Here is a 22,977-nt window from a genome sequence, read left to right as displayed (position 1 = left end):
CCTTTGAACATGACAATTAATGACAATTATGGTATACAAGTTTTTTTAATCAAAAATCTTTCTGACTAAATGTAAGAAAATCCATTTGAGGAGCAGTCCCAGATACCACTAGAGACAGCTCATTGATAGTGACTGCTCACCGTTCGTGACTGCTTACCACCAGCATCATCTAGTCAAGTTTGCACATGCAAACCACAACAGCCCAAGGAATTATGCTATCAAATCTTTGTGTGTGTATGTTACAGTAACTTTAATTTTAAGTGTACAGTAAGTGCTTACTGTATTGCAATTTAATACCTCTCCACCTCTGCCAATGGCTCCCCTTATTAATGGTTGCAAATCCTCCTTATTGAGTGATAATACCCCTTTCAAACACAACGTGACACCTACTCACAGCAAGACTGACTATGACAGAGACGATCCGGATTAGAACCAAAATGGACAAAACGATTTTGATCTTTTTCAAAAATCATGTTCCCACTTAAAAGTTAAAATATGGCGTTCACAACGTGAAATTGTCAAAAAACGCATAAAATACACACACACAAAAAAAAAAACGTATAGGTTGACAGATGTGACATCATAGTGATGCCTCTTTAAAACCACCCCCTTCACCCGCAAAGCGCGCACATATTTGTTATAGTGGTCATAATTTATTTTAAGAATACAATTTTATTTGTGTTATTACTGTATTTTTAGGTTTAGTGGTCAGGGAAATCTGTTTCATTTCCATTTTGGGTTCACTTAATCCATTTAGGAGGACTAGTGAGCGAGAGCGTTCTCCATCCGGGCACCGGTGTTGTGGAATGCTCTTCCCCCTGAGATCCGATCTGCAACCTGAGTGGAAATATTTAAATCTAAGCTTAAAACTCACTTCTACTCTATAGCATACGAATAACCTAAACTTCTTATATGTAATAACTTGTGAAGCCCTTTGAGACTATTTGTGATTAAGGGCTATACAAATAAAAATGACTTGACTTGACTGACGAGTGTTAAGGTTTTGGGGGTGAATTGTGGACCAATGTGGGGAGGCAGGAACCAAAGGCAGAGGTGCTCAAAGCAGGACCGACTTAACTTGAAATAGTCAAATTCAAAAACAAAGACCAAAACTGGAATTGGAAATGGAAACTGGAAACGGAAACAAAGAAGAGTAACAAAGAAACAAACGCCATGTTTTACCTCTCTGGTACATGAATGATGCTCAGGGCATTCGTGAAACCGTCATAGCCCTGTTTTGTACTCACCAGCACAGAATATTCTGTTCCATTTGTTTTTATTGTCATAACCTTGACGGAACCGCTCATGTCTCATGCCGGATGAGTGAACTTCAGCTTTTACTGTTGCACATGTCTTTTATTATGCTGAGCAACCGTCCACAACATTTAAGTAAAACTTAACCAAGTTGTAAACAAATATTGATTATTTTTAGTAAAACATTTATCGAAAAATTGTTGTTAAAATTGGTCAAAGTAAACCTAAACTAAATTATTGACATATTTTTAAAATGTCAAATACTAGTGTAACAATGCAAGTGTTTAATTTGGTACATACAAAAAAAAAGAATGGCAGGCAGTTTTATCAAAGCTTCCTTTAAGTACCCTATTGTTGTTTTCAGCACTGACCTGGCTCTGCTTGAGTGTAGAGACTAATTTTTGCAACGTGATGTTCTCCTCCTCCAACTCGGTGTAATCCTGAAGAAGCCGGGTCTCTCTGTATTTATACTCCTTGATATCCTCCCTCATCCTTGACCTCTGGATTTCCAGCATTCCATTACTCTGAATACAAGAAGAGACAAAAATACATTTTAAATTCACTCTTAAGCTACAAGGTGTTTTAAGAGTCACATCATTTGTATGGCCCATGAGAGCTTAAAGGTGGGGTGTGGGATTTTAAAATTGTGGTTCTCGCTGCCGCCATCTCCTGGCCTTAGGTCATGATTGCAGCCTGTTCATGATTTGCGTGTATACATGCGTTTTTCAGACGTGCTCGAATAAATTCCTTCATTCACCTTTTTTGGGGTTTGGGTTGGCGTTTGGACTCTACTTGAAGCAGGCCTTTTATTACTTTAACCATTTTTATGTCTCATTGAAAAGTATAGAAAAAGTGCAGGAACGAGCATGACTCCCCACCCCTTTTCCTTAAATTTAATGTGTTCCGCCCCAAACAGGCATGATAAAAGTAAGATAAATACAGGTAGGCGCAATGGAAAATACAGCACAAGGGCTCTTTGAAATCCGTTGGGTATTATTAACACATACTTGATGGAGAAAATATTTACCTTTCAACTCTTTAAGGACACTAAAAACGCGGCTAAGCATCTACTAATAGGTCAAAAGTGCTTTGACTAAACACTACTATAACCACAATGCCTGTCGACTAAGATGCCCGCAATGTGATGGCACTACACGGCAGAGATTATATATCAATGCCACTAAGTAGAATTGAGAAAGAAATGATCCTCAAAGTGTTCTAGATTATGTTATTTGATATATTTAGTCTATAAATTACGTAATGCCGTTCCATGTATTGCGTGTCTATAATATATTAGATTTGTAAATATTTGTAAATGATGTTTTATCAATGCTAATGTAATGTTTGTAAAGGGTTATATCAGAGTGAACAGAAGTTAGATTTATTTTACCGACCCATTATATTACATTTAGCAATGTTAAGTTATATCAGGACCTTCGAGGAGAGCTGATCCTCGGCCCTCGATGAAAATGAGTTTCACACCCTGGCCTAAGGAATAGTCACTTTATATTGCATGAAATTATAAATGGCTAAATGTAGAGATTAATGGGAAAAAACAATCCATTAATTATCTGTTTTTAGTATGCTTGAAAAGTAATCTATTACTTTTCTGTTTTTAGTATGTATGAATGGGTATCGGCGCGTGATTAGGTTGACATGGGACAATGCTTTTGCTCTAAAGAAATAATGACTATGTGGGATGTTACATAGAGATCATTACAAAATATTCAAACTTCATAAATGCTGACAGTGGCTCAAGAACTCATGAATATAATAAAGACTAAATGGAAACTGGTGAACTGAATACCCTAGTGCTATTTGTTACACGGAAGGAACGAATTACGAAAGGGCTTTACAACGAATCAGATTGAAAACTAACTGTACCTGTCTTTGAATCATTTCAATATTGGCAACACAATCGTTTTTTGTATGATGTGCAGCAAGTTCAGTTAGGCAGAAACGCATGCACATCTATACATTTTTTTTCTGCCACCAGGTCATGAGCAAACATATTGAAAATTACATGCGACGGAATGTAAGGACTATTTTTTTTCCTGTAATTAAAATAAACACAAAAATACTATGACGGACTTTTGTGCGTATTTGTAAAGGTCTTGGTGGATATTGTTCGATTATTAAAATATGTAACTGAGTATGTTGTCACTATTGCATGAGTTTTAGGCTATATTAGTTTGATTATTATTATTATATTATATAATATTATATCATTACTATGACAATCATATCATCAATCTAGTTATTATAAATGCGCCTAATGCTTATCTACATATGTAAATGAAGTATATACTTTCTGTATTCATTCGATGTTTAAAGGTACAGCAGTGGTCAGCCATTATTATACAAACTTCAAAATACAGCTGCATCCAGTTTTAACGAACGGCTCATGTGAACATGTGATTTTCTCACTTTGTCAGGAAAATCCTATCCGAGAAAGTTTCATTTTTCATTTTGTCAAATTCACGCCGTTTACAAATAGGGAAGAGAGGGACAATTTGTCCATGCCTTTTGGAAGGAGAACGCTCTTCTGAACAATTGGTACTGAGTGCACTCTTTTATTTTATTTTGTAACTTTGTAATAAAAGTCCTCAACTGAACTGCTGTCTTCAGCTCTTTACTTTCTCAGTTCAAATACTCGATCTGAATCCTGGATGAAGAATACGCGGCAAGACACGGGATAACTACGCCAACAAAATTAAGGTCAATTAGGAACTTTCCAGAGCAGACGTCAAAGTTGGACTGATAGCGCTCACGTGCCACAGAACATCATGTCACTTGTGAGCTGACCTTGTTTAAAGCATCATTTAGTGTACTCGGCTCCAGAATAACTTTTGACACAAGTTTTAAATGGGAATTTAAAGAGTGCCGTGAGGCTTTTGTGTCAGAGAGAAAATTAAAGAATTAATTAATTAATTCCTTCAGATCTCACAAAATTAGTCCAGTGCATTTAAATAATGTTTTTTTTTCCCGGGTTCTCTGTCACACACTGAATGTGCAGAGCATTTACCTAATTTTAAGTATTTTTTTCTTACTTAAAGATGGTCTATGTTGTTTCATAAAGGAAATAAGTAAGATAATCCCTAAAATGAGCACATTTATATTATCTAGAGGATGGTACAATATATTGCTCATTTTAGGAAATATTTTTGACTTAGATTATTACAAAATCCGGATTATTGAGCTAATCTGATAAGTATTAGAAAGAAACTTAGCTTTGTTTTTGTACAAGCCACATGGGATTTTAAAATCCAAGTTTAAAATGCAATAAAAATGTCCACTCCATAAAATGTTTTGCGATTTGGATTAGCGCAGTGCTTCTCAATTTTTTTTTTACTGTTATGCCTCCTCTATGCCCCCTAGTGTAGTGGAGGTGCAATTGTCCTTTTCTAGGACAGTTTAAGAAAAAAAAACAACTTCCATCGAGGTTAAATGCACCCCCTTGACAAAGCTTCGCACCTCCCAGGGGGGCTGACTTATTATTTGAGAACCACTAAAAAGATCACCTAATTTTATCTTGGTGGAGACAAAGCGATTGCTCGATATTGGTGGTAACGCGCATATCAGCATATTTTTGCTTTAAAAAGACTCAAGCATCTTAGTTAGACTTAGTTATTGGACTGTAAATTCTTCAAGTGACAGTGTAATTTATTTGGCTTTGTGCCGTCCTTTCCCAACATTTTTAACATGGCAAGCACACTGGCTTGTGGTTGCAGTGAAGGGCTACGCACACTTCTTCAAACTTCCTTGTCTTAGCTTTTGAGAGAAGACTTTTGTTTGTCACACTTTGTCTGTCTTTGCATCCGCGTTAAAATCCTTTTTAAGGGGGTCACTTGAGGGTTTGCTACACTTCGTGTCTACAATTCTTACTCAATGCTAATATGTTATGCTAAATGCACTGCATGTACTGTAAATGTAAACAAAACACTGCCACTGCGGAATAGAGGTGCAATTTCACTTTATTCTAGGAAAGTAAAAAAAAGTCAAACACCGAAGTCAAACACGCCTGTGCCCCCTTGAGTATTGAAGTCTGGTGGACCTTATGTATGAAAAATATATGACGAAAGACTATTTTTTGGGGGGTGCGACTTTGGTGCAGCTTATAGTTCGGAAAATACTTATTTTTTTGCGGTGAAAACAAGCAACATTCCTTCTGATGGAGTAAGTATTTTTTTTGCAGTGTGTTGACTGAGTGGCCTGTGCCCCACCTAACCTCACCTCCTGCAGATCCATCACGAGTGCGTTAAGCCTCTCGTTCTCTGATTGGGTGTTGGAAGTCACAGAGCGCCTGGAGGTTAGCTCGGCCTGCAGCTCCAACAGACGAGACACGTAGTAAGCCTCCTTTGATGCCGACTCCTGCAGCAAGGTTTCCTCATTGCTTTCACCGTCCTCGGCCACCTTACGCTGGATGTTGTACGCTTGGCCGAATGCCTAAGGAAACCAAGGGAATGCCAAGATCAATCGAAGGACAGCTGGGATGGGCTACAGCACCCCTGCGACCCTACTGAGGATAAGCAGTGCAGATAATGGATGGATGGATTAACACGATGAAATCCAAGGAGGTCAAACTCAACTTCAGGAGTGCAAGACAGTGACTTAGCTCCACTCATCATAAATGGATAGGGTGTGGAGAAAGTCTACTCCTTCAAACCTCCGGTGTGCACATCTCCTAGGGTTCTCAGGAACATAATCTTTTGGTGTCTTTCTACAAAGCCATAGTGTAGAGCATTCTGGCATACACTGTCACCATGTGGAATGTATGCAGAGAGTAATCTACACATACCAGAAGATAATTGGCTGTTCTTTGCGCACACTGAAGGACATTGCCGATTTGCAATAACGCAGCAGACCATCAACATTATAAGGGACTTTTCTCACCCTGGCTACCACCTTTTTGACCTGTTGCCTTTTAGTAGGCACTTCTGTCCCCTAAAACAAGGACGAACAGGCTCAGAGAGAGTTTCTTCTTCTTCTTCTCCAGGGCCATCACCACTACTTTTCATTGCGCTATTGTGCTTTAACCAAAAGCAGGATATCCCACAATACCTGTCGACTATGATACCGGCAAAGTGACAGCTCAGCGCCACTCCACACCAGTATATCCGTATTGATGAGTAAAATTGAGAAATAAATGACCCTAAAAGTGTCCAAAAATATGGTGTTCTTTTGTTATACACTGATACCTCTGTGTACATGATTAATTAATTCCTGGATTGTGCTTGTATCTAGAATTGCTTGTATCTCGACAATTTTAAATCTTATTTCATATTTGAGTCTTTATTACATGATCACCCTAAAGTGCCATGTCTAACCTTGTTGCATACAATGTTTCATCACATTGACATCAACTAAATTAAAGACTATTGGTATTCTATCCTATCCCATCCTATCCTATCCTATCCTATCCTATCCTATCCTATCCTATCCTATCCTATCCTATCCTAGCCTATATTATTCTATTCTGTTCTATTCTATTCTATTCTATTCCAAACAACGAAAAATATTTTGTTAACACAGCCAAATTTTTAGTAATTTCCCCTCGACATTGCAAAATAAATGATTTTTTCTTAATCGATTATAACATCGCTCCCTTTTTCCTGACACAGGTTTGTGCATTAGTGAAAGCTGACGTGTCATGAAAAAGGCGCTGAGGTACAACTGGGAAAAATCAAAATAAGGTGACGACAAAACAACAGTTTTCATTTTGATGCAAGCCAGATATGTCAAGCGTCATCAAAAGCATACTCTAAATAATTGATGGACTTGAATTCCCTCAGGTGCTTCTAGAGTGAGAACACAAACAATAAACTTTGAAGATATTCTAGGAGAACGTATTATCCAGACCTCTGCCAACCTCAAAGATTATTAGGCACAGCCCAGAAAATCATTGCCATTTTCCTACCCTGTCTGAAGGACATTGAAAGCTTATATGGGCTACTTTCACCCCAGTCACCACTTCTTTGACCTGCTTCCCTCTGGTAGGAACAAGAGGCCACCACCCTAAACAAGTCCACAAGACTGAAATAATATATATCCTGCCTACGTATGTATGTATATTAAGTTATTTTGGAATGAAGTTGCTGCTAAATGCTATTGCAATTTTTTTTTGCAGTATTGTTCTGGTGCATTTATAACTTGGGCCAGTGTTCAAGCACTAATTTGTAACTATGTTTGCCTATTTATTCTGACCTTCTTTTATTCTTTTTTGCTCTTCTAAGCCCTTATTGAGCGTTTATCCTCGAGTGCCATGTCTAATCTCATTGGAAACAATGTTCACTATGTTGTTACCAACAACAATAAAGATGATTCTATTTGTAATTTATCATGCAAGTTAGAGTGATTTTGATTTTTAGGGAAATGCTTTACTATGCTATACTTGTTGCTAGTTTTATTTTAAGTAATGCCTTTTTTTCATTTTACTGTATTTTAAGACTAGTGTATTGTTTTCGCTATATTTTGGAATCCATGAGAAAACAAACTGTTATGTTCTGCTAAATTTGATTTTGCAATCTAATATTAATGCGTAGTTAAAATAAGACTTAAAAATACCTTTTTGTTTATTGCTCAAAAATAACTGACAGAAGAATTTTACATATTTTTTCCTATTTTCTGATCAAAATAAAATATATAAGAAAACAGGAATAAAACGGCTTAGAGAAAAAATATGATTATTATTTTAAAATTATTTTATTTTTTATTACTTTTTGGGACAAATATGCTGAATGACAAATAGCAGATAAAAAGGAAAAAGTATGATTTATTATGTTTGCTTATATTAAAAGTTTGTTTTGTTGAGTAATAATCTAATTTCGAGAAAAAAAAATAGTATTATGTAAACTAGAAAATATAGTAAAACAAGGTATTGTTGTAAATTAGCATTAAACTTTTTTTTCCAAACACTTACTAGAACGGTTGGAAAAATGTATTGGTCTCTTAAGAACCATCCTCTTATGGTTCAGATCCTACCTCTCAGATAGGACGCACTGTGCTAAATAAGGTGAAATGACTGAGACCTTTAGTGTTACCTGTGGTGTTCAGTACTTGGCCCCAGTACAGACTTCCGGTTCCGGTTTCCAACATGGCGGCGCGTGTTTACGTTGCGGCTGGTTGCTATCCGGCTATCCTACTATTTACCACTGTCCTCCTGCTTTCCTTTTTGGATACATGCGTGGCCAATAAGACCTACAGCCGGGAGGAGCTCATCCGACTGGGTGGGCGTCTAAATTTCGACTTTTCGGGCACTTTCTATACCACCCATGACATCCCGAATGAGCTCCAAAAGGACTCGGGTTCGCCCTGCTTTCCCGCTCCACCAAAGAAAAAGAAAAATCGAAGACGAAGACGACGCAAAGACAGAAAACAGAAGCGAGGATGTCGTGCAGGGAAGCGTGTGAAGTTGAAGGAGCAACGACATGAAGATGTGTCTAATCCAACCATCATTTCTTCGTCGATTCTGCGTGTCCACCGACGACTGAAGCCCAACGCACACGAACGGCATCTCGTGACGATCTCTACAAAGACTACAGCTAAGTTAAATGATTCAAAGCTAAAATTTGGTCTTTTGAATGTTAGATCGCTTGCTCCTAAAGCTTTACTTGTAGATAATATTATTCGCGATTATAAACTTAACTGTATCGGTCTTTGTAAAACTTGGTTACGCCCGGATGAGTATTTAGCGCTAAATTATGCTTCTCCCCCAGACTACGAGAGTAGCCATATAGCACGCACGTTGAAAAAGGGTGGCGGTGTCGCGCTCATTTCTGAAAAAACGCTCAAATTTACTCCTCGTACCTCTAATAATCACAAGTCGTTCGAGGCTCTTATTATGAGGTCCTCTCCATTGTCAATTTATGTGATAACTATCTATCGCGCACCAGGACCATACACAACTTTCTTAGACGAATTTGCTGAACTTTTGTCTGAACTAGTAACCTATGCAGGCAAAATTATAATCATGGGGGACTTTAACATTCATATGAACTCCCCACTCAGTTCACTCACTGTTGCGTTTCAGTCTATAATTGATGCATTTGGTTTTAATCAACTGGTTGATTTGCCAACCCATAAAGATGGAAACACGCTCGACTTGGTTTTGACTCGAGGAGTTTCAACCTCAAACATGACGGTGCTATCGTGTACTACAGTTATCTCGGATCATTATTTAGTTACATTTGAGGTGCTAGCTAAATGTAGTAACAAAAAAACTGAAGGATTCACTGGACGCAATATAAGCACGGGCACAGTTTCTAAACTCTCCGATATTCTTCCAGGAGCAGTTGCGTCCTTTCCTTCCTACATAGGCTCTATCGAACCACCCCTAAATGAATTCAATGCTACCCTGGCTAGTGCCCTGGATTCAGTAGCGCCCATCTGGCTTAAATCACGACCTAAAAGACGCACACCTTGGTTTAATGATGAAACTAGATCCCTTAAACGAGAATGCAGGAAATCTGAAAGAAAATGGCGCGCTACCAAGCTTGAAGTTTTCCATCAAATCTGGTGTGATAGTTTGTTGAAGTATAAAGCGGCCCTGGCCTCTGCAAAATCAGCCTACCTTTCGAAGGTGATTGCGTCACAAAAGAACAATCCCAAGGTCCTTTTCGACACTGTAGCATCGCTCACAAGGCAACAGACTATCCCAGATAGCTCCACTCATTCTGCCCACCACATAATGGTCTTCTTTACTAAGAAGATCCAAAGCATACAGGAAGAAATTGCTAAAGACAGTATTAATTCAACACATACTAAAGCACTCAAATCTATAGATGCACGACATGGTGGCTGTCCAGGGATTTTGTCCCGTTTTAATGAACTGTCACTCGATAATCTTAAACAGATGGTGAATACGGCCAAACCGACGACTTGCCAGTTCGACCCGCTTCCAGGTTCACTTATTAAAGGTCTCTTTGGCGTTCTTGCACCTTCAGTTCTAAATATTTTAAACATACCACTCTCCTCAGGTGTAGTTCCAGCTGCTTTTAAGTCCGCCGTCATTAAACCCACACTGAAACGACCCAACCTTGATCCAGAAAACTTATGTAATTATAGACCTGTGTCAAACCTACCGTTTCTTTCTAAAATACTTGAAAAAGTAGTGGCACAGCAGCTGAATGATTTCATGTCCGAGAACAATCTCTTTGAATCAATGCATTTAGGATTCAGGGCTAACCACTCTACTGAGACAGCTCTGATTAAGGTAACCAATGATCTCCTACTGGCAATGGATTCTGGCGCTTCATCACTTTTGCTGCTGCTGGATCTTAGTGCTGCATTTGACACAGTGGACCATAATATCTTGCTAGAACGGGTGGAAAAATGGATTAGTCTCTCAGGAAACGTCCTCTTATGGTTCAGATCCTACCTCTCAGATAGGACACACTGCGTTAAATATGGCGAATTGACATCTGAGCCATTTAGTGTTACTTGTGGTGTTCCGCAGGGTTCAGTGCTTGGTCCCCTTCTCTTCAGCATTTATATGCTTCCACTAGGTGATATTATTCGCAAGTATAATATCAGTTTCCATTGCTACGCAGATGACACTTAACTCTATCTCCCGATGGAGGAATCTGCCACACTAAACTGTGGAAATTTGGAGGCCTGCCTCACTGAGATAAAAGAGTGGATGTCACTCAATTTCCTGCGTCTTAACTCTGAAAAGACTGAAATGTTAGTTATTGGTCCATCTAAGTCCCGTGACTTATTCACTAAAACCGCTGTGAACATAGACAATTGCCACATCACACAGAGCGACTCACTTAAAAATTTAGGTGTCATTGTCGACCCCGATCTGTCCTTTCAAACACATGTGAAGAAAATTACTAGAACCGCTTTCTTCCATCTCCGTAACATTGCTAAAATTTGTCCTATACTTTCTCAGTGCGGAAATCATAATTCACGCATTTGTTACCTCCCGTCTCGACTACTGTAATTCACTACTTTCCGGTCTTCCGATGACCAGACTCAAGAGTCTTCAGCTGGTACAAAATGCTGCAGCGAGGCTTTTAACAAGGACAAAAAAGTACGATCACCTCACCCCAATTTTGGCTAAACTGCACTGGCTCCCTGTTAGCCTAAGATGCGATTTTAAGGTTCTCCTATTACTATACAAAATCATACATGGACTTTCCCCCTCATATCTTTCAGATCTGATTTCCCCCTATGTCCCGGCCCGAAGCCTTCGTTCCGAGAGCGCCGGTCTCCTGGTGATCCCAAGAGCCAAGAAGTGTTCCGCTGGTTCGAGAGCGTTCTCCATCCGGGCAATGGTGTTGTGGAATGCTCTTCCCCCTGAGATCCGATCTGCAACCTCAGTGGAAATGTTTAAATCTAAGCTTAAAACTCACTTCTACTCTATAGCATACAAATAATCTAAACTTCTTATATGTAATAACTTGTGAAGCCCTTACAGACTATTTGTGATTAAGGGCTATACAAATAAAAATGACTTAACTTGACTTGAAAGTGTTCCTTCTAAGCTGCGCGCGTGCGCAATTGCACACTGCTCGCACATTCTCAGCGCACAAGAAAATCTAGCCAGCGCACAAAAATGAGGGCTCAAAATTACTAATTAAGAAGCGACTTAAGTCAAAGTTACCCTAAATGCGGTATTTTGAAGTCAATGTCAAACGAAGTTGAAAAGTAAAGTCAGTAGAGTTTGTCGAGAACCGGCTTCTTTGGCTCGGCTCATTAAAAGGAACCGGCTCTTTCGGGTCCTAAACGGCTCTTCATGTTGTTTTTGCTTCTTTAATCCCAACATGACCAAATATTATGTAAAATTATGCACAAAATGACTTAAAGGAAGGGGGGAATAGAACAAAAAAGAAAAAAATTCCAAAATGAAAAAGTAGTGAAAAGCTGAGAAAAAAAGAAACAAAAGGAAGAGAAAAAAGTAAGGAAAAAGTCTCATTCCAAATTGTATTAATTTCATCTCTTATCTCAAAATTCTACACAAAATACTCCATTATGACAATGTGATTTTTTTTTTATTTTTATTTTTTTAACTTTTTTTGAATTTATTAAAAATAGAAAACTAAGAAATCACATTTACATAAGTATTCACAGCCTTTGCCATGAAGCTCAAAACTGAGCTCAGGTGCAACTTTTTTCCACTGATCATCCTTGAGATCTTTCTACAGCTTAATTGGAGTCCACCTGCAGTAAATTCAGTTGATTGGACATGATTTGCAAAGGCACACACCTGTCTATATAAGGTCCCACAGTTGAGTGTGCATGTCAGAGCACAAACACCAAGCATGAAGTCAAAAGAACTGTCTGTAGACCTGCGAGACAGGATTGTCTTGAGGCACAAATCTGGGGAAGGATACAGAAAAATTTCTGCTGCTTTGAAGGTCCCAATGAGCACAATGGCCTCCATTATTCGTAAATGGAAGACATTTGGAACCACCAGGACTCTTCCTAGAGCTGGCCGGCCTTCTAAACTGAGCAATCGGGGAAGAAGGGCCTTAGTCAGGGAGGTGACCAAGAACCTGACGGTCACTCTGACAGAGCTCCAGCGTTCCTCTGTGGAGAGAGGAGAGCCTTCCAGAAGGACAACCATCTCTGCAGCAATCCACCAATCAGGCCTGTAGGGTAGAGTGGCCAGACGAAAGCCACTCCTTAGTAAAAGGAACATGAAAGCCCGTCTGGAATTTTCCAAAAAGAACCTGAATGACTCTCAGACCATGAGAAACAAAATTCTATGTTCTGATGAGACAAAGATTGAACTCTTTGGTGTGAATGCCAGGCGCCATGTTTGGAGGAAACCAGGCACCGCTCATCAACAGGCCAATACCATCCCTACAGTGAAGCATGGTGGTGGCAGCATCATGCTGTGGGGATGTTTTTCAGCAGCAGGAACTAGCACACTAGTCAGGATAGAAGGAAAAATGAATGCAGCAATATATAGAGATATCCTGGATGAAAACCTGCTCCAGAGCGCTCTCGACCTCAGGCTGGGGCGAAGGTTCATTTTTCAGCAGGACAACGACCCAAAGCACACAGCCAAGTTCTCAAAAGATCGGCTTCAGAACCACTCCGTGAATGTCCTGGAGTGGCCCAGCCAGAGTCCAGACTTGAATCCGATCGAACATCTCTGGAGAGATCTGAAAATGGCTGTGCATAAACGTCTCCCATCCAACCTGATTGAGCTTGAGACTTATTGCAAAGAAGAATGGGCAAAACTGCCTAAAGATAGGTGTGCTAAACTTGTAGGATCATATTCAAAAAGACTTGAGGCTGTATTTGCTGCCAAAGGTGGATCAACAAAGTATTAAGCAAAGGCTGTGAATACTTATGTAAATGTGATTCCTTAGTTTTCTATTTTTAATACATTCAAAAAAAGTTAAAGAAAAAAACTTTTTCACATTGTCATAATGGAGTATTTTGTGTAGAATTTTGAGATAAGAGATTAAATTAATACAATTTGGAATGAGGCTGTAACATAACAAAATGTGAAAAAAGTGAAGTGCTGTGAATACTTTCCGGATGCACTGTATATCAAGTGAATCTTGTTGTCAACATTGTACTTCCACTAAAAAATGTGATTAAGGACAGTTCTGTATCTTACAACCGACTAAATAAGCCCCCCAAAATGTTAATATTATGCGACAAAATATTTCAGGAAATAAAAAGAAATGGATATCTTGTGAAAGAATTGTAAGAACAAACAACAAATGTAGGCCGTACAACCTTTGCAATAGTACATTAGTCAATTCATTCAAAAGAGAAAAATAATTTTGCATTGCCGGAAACTCAGCAAAATGTAACTTGATGTGAAGTTTTGGACATGTTTGATGATTAATTATCTTGCCACACTTGGGATTATGGTTGCTCAATGTTGCTTCAAGCGTTGCTCACCGACTTTGTGTGAATGCTCAGACCCTTGGAAAATTAGAGGGAACATTGCTTGGCCCCCCTCTTTTCAGAATTTACATGCTTACATTAGGTGATATTATTTGCAAGTATAATATCAGTTTCCATTGCTACGCAGATGACACACAACTATATCTTCCGATGGAGGTATCTGCCACAAACTGTTGAAATTTGGAGGCCTGCCTCACTGAGATAAAAGAATTGATGTCACTCAACTTCTTGCGCCCTATCTCTGAAAAGACCGAAATGTTAGTTATGGGTCCATCTAAATGCCATGACTTGTTCTGAAAAAACTGCTCTGAACATTGACAAATGTAATATCACCCAGAGTGACTCTGTCAAAAGTTTAGGTGTCATATTTGACCTCGATCCGTCCCTTCAAACACACGTGATAAATATTACTAAAACAGCTTTCTTCCATCTTCGCAACGTTGCTAAAATTCGTCCTATGCTGTCTCAGTCGGATGCATAGATTATAATTCACGCGTTTGTTACTTTCCGTCTCGATTACTGTAACGCTCTACTCTACGGTCTCTCGAAGTCCAAAATCAAGAGCGTTCAGCTGGTACCAAATGCTGAAGCGAGGCTTTTAACTAAGACAAGAAAGTTTGATCACATTACCCCGATTTTAGCTAACCTGCTTTGGCTCCCTGTTAGCTTAAGATGTGATTTTAAGGTTCTGTTGGTATTATACAAAATCATGCATGGACTTGCTCCCTCATATTTTCCAGATTTAATTTTCCCCCTATGTTCAAGGTCCAGAGCTTTCGCTCTGAAAACGCTGGTCTACTAATGATCCCAAGAGCCAAGAAGAGATCCGCAGGTTGGAGAGCGTTCTCCATCCGATCTGATACCTCAGTGGAAATGTTTTAACCTAAGCTTAAAACACAGTTCTACTCTATAGCATATGAATGACCTATATTTTATGTTGATAATATGTGTATTTAGATGAGGTCATGGTGTCATAATAGTTTATAGTTTGCAAAAGTATTTGATCTGTGCAGCCCTTTGAGACTCTTTGTGATTAAGGGCTATACAAATAAACATGACTTGACTTGACACATGTTTTTGATTTCCCCAAAAACGCACACAAACTATCTTTTGCATTGAAACACTTTTCTCTCTCATTATTTGCTTTTCCTTTGTTCCTCACACGACAATTGGCCTACTTACTGCCTACTCTTTTTCCCTAGACAACCACACTGGGTTTCCGGTGTACAATTAGGAGAACAAACCATTTGAATAATGCAAAGTATTGTTCAAAAGAGCTTAAAATCCTGCTTTGCAAAAGTGGCTGCCAATGTCCGAGAGGGAGTGCGGTCACCCGCCGATGAACTCTGCTCCAGGCGGAGGGGAAAAGCTGGCCCCACGGGGCCCCACTTTATGAATTTCCAGCACACGGAGAACACAGAGGGGAGAAGTTGGGATGCAAAATCAACTCTTTAGCAATATTTTTCTTTGTAATCACAGATTGCCTCATTTTAGTATCATTAGAGCCGACGTGAATGACTATATCCTTGTAGCTAGCCCTGTCCTGGTGTCCAGATTTGCATGTCAGCTCACTCAAATTAGCCTCAATGTCGGGTCCTGTGGCCCCAGAAATACACATAACCGCTGGGGTGCTAAGCTTTATGTTACGGGTGATGGAGTCACCTATAACTAGGGTGCGGGAGCCAGTAGACCGGGGTAGAGTGGGTCTAGCTGGGGGGCTGAAATTAATATGTGTCTGAATTGGCTCACCGCGATTAGCATGCCGTTTAGGGCTATTGCTAGGCGGGCTAGCAGGTTCGCTACAACCCACGCCAGCAGTGGTGTCCGGGGCACTTTACATTTTCCTTTTTAACTGCTTTAGCTCACGGACACGTCCCTCTAGAAGGGCTACTTGCCTACGCAAGCAGGAGCAACCTTTACAACAACCCATACTCACTTGTGAGCAGTCGGAAGCCGAACAGCGTCTTAGCCACTGTGGGAGGGGTTGCCCTTCACCGGCCATCGGCAGCAGCGCGACTGTAAAACAATTGTGCGCGGCACTTACCTTACGCCAATCGTCCGAGATACTTACCTGAAACTTTTCAACTGTTCGAGATAAAAAATCTCAGTCCAGAATTCTGCTATAGTAGGAATCTGAATCGATCTCGTAGTCGCGACGACACAGAAGCTCCCGCGTCATCCCTTCCGAGGCAGGCAGCCCAGTAACAAAGTCCAAGGAGATGTGGGACCAAGGACGGCTGGGGACTGGTAATGGTTGAAGCAATCCGGCAGGGGGTCGATTCGAAGCCTTCTGCCGGGCACAGGTTTGGCAAGCCCCGACATACTCCTGGACGTCCTTTGCCAATGAGGGCCACCAGAAACGTCGGGCCAGGAAGTTGCTGGTGCGGGTAGCACCCGGGTGACAGGAGGGACGGGAGTCGTGCCCCCATTGAAGGACCTCCAACTGTAGAGCTTCCGGGACGAATAGCCGTCCCTCTGGGCAAGTACTGGGGCCTGCTTGGTCTTTGAGGGCCTCCCTGACGCGGTCCTTGATGTCCCAGGTGAGTGTGGCCAGTACCCGGGAATCAGGAAGGATGGCTGTCAGACCCTGGAAATGATCGTCTTCCTTTTATAACTGGCGAGAGAGGGCATCTGGCTTGACATTACGGGACCCGGGGCGGTAGGAAAGGGTGAAGTTGAAACGGGTGAAGAAGAGTGACCAGCGGGATTGTCTCTGGTTCAAACGTTTAGCAGATCGGATATACTCAAGATTCTTGTGATCAGTCCAAACCAGGAACGGAACTGGCACCCCTTCCAGCCAGTGGCGCCATTCCTCAAGTGCCAATTTTATGGCTAGCTGCTCACGATCCCCCATGTCATAATTACGTTCGGCGGGGGATAAGCGTCGTGAAAAGAATGCACAGGGGTGCATCTTTTGATCCTCGGCCGACCTTTGAAAAAGGACAGCCCCAAATCCTACGTCCGAGGCATCCACTTCAACGACTAGCTGACGCCCCGGGCCAGGTACTTGGAGGATGGGCGCCGTCGAAAATGGAGCCTTGAGGGTGGTGAATGCTTTGTCGGCCGCAGGAGACCGTCTGAATGTTTCCTTAGGGCTAGTGAGAGCCGCCAGGGGGCCCGCTACCGTGCTATAGTTCCAGATAAATCGTCAGTAAAAATTGGCGAAACCCAAGAACTGCTGGAGCTTCTTGCGATCCGTGGGGACAGGCCAGGAGATGACTGCCAACACCTTTGCAGGATTCATCTGTAATCTCCCCTCCGCGATGATATACCCCAGGAATGACACAGTTTAGGCGTGGAACTCACACTTCTCAGCCTTAACGAAGAGGGAGTTCTCCAGGAATGACACAGTTTAGGCGTGGAACTCACACTTCTCAGCCTTAACGAAGAGGGAGTTCTCCAGGTGTCGTCGAAGGACAAGTTGGACGTGCTGCGTGTGTTCCTCCAGGGATTTAGAGAAAATCAGAATGTCATCCAAGCAGACAAACACAAACTTGTTGAGTACATCACGCAGCACATCGTTGATAAGGGACTGGAAGACGGCGGGGGCGTTCGTTAGACCAAAAGGCATGACTAAATATTCGTAGTGCCCCGTGGGAGTGTTAAAGGCCGTTTTCCATTCATCTCCCTCCCGGATACGGACCAGATGATAAGCATTTCTGAGGCCCAATTTAGTGAACACCGTGGCCCCTTGCAGCAGTTCAAAGGCGGAGGCGAGCAATGGTAAAGGGTAGCGATTCTTAACTGTTGTGTCATTAAGGCCCCGGTAGTCAATGCACGGTCGTAAGGAACCATCTTTCTTGCCGACAAAAAAAACCCCAGGTCCAGCCGGGGAAGAGGACGGCCATATTATTCCGGCTGCCAAGGCCTCCGAGATATATTCCTCCATGGACTGTCTTTCGGGTGCAGAAAGGGAATAAAGAAGACCCCGCGGGGGAGTAGAGCTAGGCAGAAGGTCGATAGCACAATCATAGGGGCGATGTGGAGGAAGGGAAGTGGCCTTGGCTTTGCTGAAGACCTCCCGTAGGTGGTGATAGCAGGCAGGGACCTTGGACAGGTCAGGAGGAGACTTGGAAGCCACGGGTCGGTCGGGGTGAGATGCAGAACGTAGACAAGATTGATGGCACTCGACGCCCCATTCCATCACATTTCCCGAACGCCAATCAAAGTGAGGGTTGTGTCGTACCAGCCATGGATGGCCCAAAACGAGTGGCTGGCTGGGGGATGGGAGCAGGTTGAACCGGATTTGCTCCCTATGATTGCCAGAAAGTCTCATCTCCATTGGTTCAGTAACCTGGGTAACTGTGCCCAGAAGACGGCCATCTAGTGCTCGGGCGATGATAGGGGTAGCGAGGGGATTCAATGGAATTTTGATTTTGCGGGCAAGGGAGATGTCCAAAATGTTAGCTTCGGCTCCGGAATCCACTGGCGCGGAAAGTCTCTGCGGGGAACCAGCAATCAATAAATGCACCTCGAGGAAAGGTCGAGAGGTTTTGGAGGACGGGATAAGGGCCGAACTCAATCGGACGCCTCCGTTGTCCGACGAGCTCCCCCTTTTAACAGACACGTTGAGATTCGATGCCCCTTGCCACCACAATAAAGACAGAGTCCCTCAGAAACCCGCCGCCGACGCTCTTCGGCCGATAACGCTGCCCGATTAACCTCCATTACTTCGTGGGGAACTGTCATCGGGGATCGGGGCGTTTGGAACCCACTTGGCTCTTTGGGCGAGTTTGTCGGGATTCGTATTGTTCTCCCCTTTTCCTGTCGTCGTGCTTGGACCCGACGGTCATTTCGCGCCGTCAGTGCGATGGCTTCGTCGAGGGTAGAAGGCGGAGTATGGGACACCAACTCGTCCTTTAAATAGTCGGCTGTGGAGATAAGCGTCCACTAACGCTTCCTCATTCCAACTACTCTGGCTAGCGAGTGTTCTGAGGTCTATGGAGTAGTCGGCGACCGAACGTTTTTCTTGGTGTATATTCAGAAGGGTGCGGGATGCGTCAGATGCGGCTGACCCAGTGTCAAATATACTTTCAGAATCTCCTGGGAGAATAGGGAGAACGAGGAACATGCCACCGATCCTCGCTCGAACTCAGCAGTTCCCCAAAGCCGGGCTCTCCCAGTCATGTGGTTAATGGCGAACGCCACCTTGGCCACTTCGGACCCGAAGTTTCGGGACTGCAGATCGAAAAGGAGTCGACAGTTTACGAGGAAGGCACGAACTTGGGTAGAGTCGCCGCAAAACTTTTCGGGTGCGCCCACACGCGGTTCTGCTGCTTCGGAGACATGCGGGGTAGGCAATGGAGTGATCGGCGAGGGTGCTTGTGGGCTCGGTGACGGAGTGACGGGATGCGGAAATGGTGACGTCAGTAGTTTTGACAGTTGCTCTGACGGACTCGCTACTTGTTGTTGGTTTTGTAGCAAGAGATGTTGTTGCTGTTGCAAAAGACCTTGTTGCTGTTGGACTTGTTGTAGTAGCGTGGCGACGTCACTTGCAGATTTTTGTACGGCGCTCTCGGTCCATTGTAGCCGCTGCAGAGCGGAAGGAGGCTCCGAGTTGCTTGGTTCTTCCTTCCTACGCTGAACTCATGATTTGGTCTAAATTGTTCTGTCAGGCGGGACGGAAAAAATTGAGATCACTTGCACTCGTTTTTTGTTTTTTATTGGAAGGAAGGAATGACAAGGCGTGAGTCTTCGATCCGTTGTTTGACGGATTGACGAAGCTTGACAGGCGGGCGAAGGCTTGGCGGGAATGGTCGCGGACAGGCGGAATCGTTGTGTTGTGGACGTGAGCAAAACAAAAACCCCCGCGACTTGATAACCCGGAACCGCTCATCACCCTCAACACACCATCCCCACAGTCAAACATGGTGGTGGCAGCATCATGGTTTGGGCCTGCTTTGGTTCACCAAAAACATATCATGGTGTTATAATGACCAAGTCAAAGTCTATCCTCTGTCCAATTGAGAATCTGTGGAAAGAACTGAAAACTGCTGTTCACAAATGCTTTCCATCCAACCTAACTGAGCTCGAAGTGTTTTGCAAGGAGGAGTGGGCAAAAATATCAGTTTCTCGATATGCAAAACTGATAAAGACATAACAACTTGCAGCTGTAATTGCAGCAAAAGGTGGCGCTACAAAGTATTAACTCAACGGGGCTGAATAATTTTGCACACCCACTTTTTTTGTTTTTTATTTGTTGAAAAAGCTTAAAATATCCAATAAACTGTGTTCCACTTCATAATGGTGTCCTACTTATACTTGAGGCTTCACAAGAAATTACAGTTTTATATCTTGATGTTTGAAGTCTGAAATGTGGCAAAAGGTCACAAAGTTCAAGGGGGCCAAATAGTTTAGCAAGCCATTGTATATGCAGGCAATAAACCTTTTTAAGCCAAACTATTTCAAGAGCTTCATTTTTAACTAATTACCACATTTTCTGGACTATAAGGCACACCTAAAAACCCAAATTGGCAAAAAATTAGAAATTGCTCATTATGAACCAGTGCGCCTTATAAATTGGAGAAAACGGTGGATAAGATAAGAAATCCATCCGTAATTATCGTTGTAGGAAAGACAGAAACAGAAAACAGGAAGTCTTTCAACTAAATACTACACAAGCTGTTTTATGTACATTTACATGTAGAACAGAGAGATTACCTAAACACAAGTGAAGAAGTGGCGAGACTGTTTAATGCACTATGCCAGGGGTGGCTAACCCGGTCCTGGAGAGCCGCATGTCCTGCATGTTTTGGAGGTTTCTCAGGTGATTCCAATCGCCTGGATCGTTATCAAGCTCTCACAAAGCCTGCTAAGAAGCTGAAAATTGGCGTCACCTGTGTTGGAGCAGAGAAACCTCCAAAACATGCAGGACGTGCGGCTTTCCAGGACCGGGTTAGCCACCCCTGCACTATGCAAATCAGTGTTTCTAGCACCAGCAGTAAAAATAGTGTGATAATGAGACAAGCTCTAATACCTTTTTGCACGTTATCTGTACCACCAGTGGTCTAGTTGTAAAGTGCCAGCACACACACAGCTGTGTTCCGTGTTCGGTTCCGCATTCCAAGCAATATTTTGCTATTTAAATCAGCGATACTTATCAACTGATTAATATTTATTAATTTTCATATGCCGTGATGATACTAAGGAGATCTTACTTGAGTCTTAATTTATCTATCTATCTATCTATCTATCTATCTATCTATCTATCTATCTATCTATCTATCTATCTATCTATCTATCTATCTATCTATCTATCTATCTATCTATCTATCTATCTATCTATCTATCTATCTATCTATCTATCTATCTATCTATCTATCTATCTATCTATCTATCTATCTATCTATCTATCTATCTATCTATCTATCTATCTATCTACCTTGGTCATATCCCTCAAGAGGGCTGACCGACAGCAAGACCAACACATACAATAACAAAGAAAATAAAAAAGGGTAAAAAAATAGCAAAAACACACACACAAACATTTTTGGACCATGGCCAGCCCAAATGCCCAAACACCCAAACAAGTTAGGTACCTCGGTACCCAAGTTGGTCATGCTTTCGTCCCTCCAGATGAGACGGGACACAAAAAAGCGGCCATGTCACTCGGGTCAGGGTGACACAACACACTCTTTGTTCAACAGCAGGGCCCGACAGCTTTCACTTAATTTTATGCGCCTTATAATTGGGGGATGCCTTATGTACGAAATTTATTTGACAAAAGACTGCTTTTTGGAGTGCCGCTTCTAAACCAGCGCATCTTAGAGTGCAGATAATACAGTTCTAAATAAATAGATAAAATATTGCAAAACAGTGATTGTTTACAAAGTAAATGAAAATAAAACAGACCAAAATGAAATTAAAAAATTAGTTCCTGCAAGATATAAATAAACTCAACAAATATTAATCAATCACCAAAACAATAAGTCACACCCACGTTGGAAGTTGGGCAATATTACATAAATTTAAAAAAGACAAAATTAACAGAATTGTGAAGGAAGAAACTCTCTTCCTTCACAATTCAACACAAAAAAATTCAAACGTTATAGCTTGTTTCTACATAAAGATATTACAACTTCTATAAGAAAAACACATATTGACAGATACAGTAATCATTTGTTTTCCGCAGGTGGCGTTCCAGAAAGGACCAGCAATTGAAAAAACCTGCAAAGTAGAAACCTTAATATATTTATTTATTAAATATGTCTTCCTTTATTGAGACCAAAGAACAAACCCTATTTACAGTGCTTTAGAAACATTTTTTACCAATAACTTCTGTACTATCAAATTACATCTTAAAGTAATTTTGCTACTATGTTAATTCATTTCAGATAATATTTTGTCATAAGGACTTTATTAAAAAACAAAAATATGGTGTATAAATGCTTTTACTTTCCTGTAGCGTGCAAAGAAGTCAAACTTTGTCTGTAATAAAATCATCTTCCTCTGCTTTTTGGTGCTTTTGTCAGTCCAGAGTGTTCTGTTGACATAAATGCTTTTTAAATAAATTCAAATTTGAAAAAAGACTTGCAACATTTAGTTTCCCCCTCGGATGGGTCTGGCCTTGATGCGGCGAGGGGGCTTGCGTGTTCCAGTGACCCTGGAGAGCGATACCGTCGGGAGCTTGCTCCTGGTAGGGTCACCCATGGCGGGCCGGTCTCCGGGGTAGGTTCCAGACAAACAAAGACCCCAGCGTGTCGGTACGCTGTGAGGTGGCAGCCCCACCAACCGACTATCCTGCGGAGGGCTAACAACTCACCCAGGAGAAACACACTTTGTTACGAAACTGACCAGAGAAAGAAGCCGGACTGACCAACACGGTAACGGACCCCAGCCTGCCCCCGACCA

The 22,977-nt window shown here is 41.8% G+C and overlaps 1 protein-coding gene across 4 annotated transcripts in view; it reads right to left on the bottom strand.

The window, feature by feature from the left end:
• Positions 1–22,977, bottom strand: part of bicd1a (BICD cargo adaptor 1a) — a 121,846-nt gene that overhangs the window by 71,461 nt on the left and 27,408 nt on the right. For all 4 annotated transcript variants that reach the window (XM_088341038.1, XM_088341041.1, XM_088341042.1 and 1 more), the window contains exons 2-3: positions 5,488–5,700; positions 1,626–1,778 (exon numbers count right to left, since the gene is read on the bottom strand). In XM_088341038.1, the coding sequence (XP_088197164.1) occupies positions 1,626–1,778; positions 5,488–5,700 (366 nt within the window). The remainder of the gene's footprint in view (positions 1–1,625; positions 1,779–5,487; positions 5,701–22,977) is intronic.

This window comes from Urocampus carinirostris, chromosome 7 (assembly GCF_059441175.1).
Source record: "Urocampus carinirostris isolate Australia breed hairy pipefish chromosome 7, RoL_Ucar_1.0, whole genome shotgun sequence".
NCBI lineage: Eukaryota > Metazoa > Chordata > Actinopteri > Syngnathiformes > Syngnathidae > Urocampus > Urocampus carinirostris.
The sequence above is the reverse complement of the archived record's forward strand: the minus strand, read 5'-3'. Positions and strand labels throughout refer to the sequence as shown.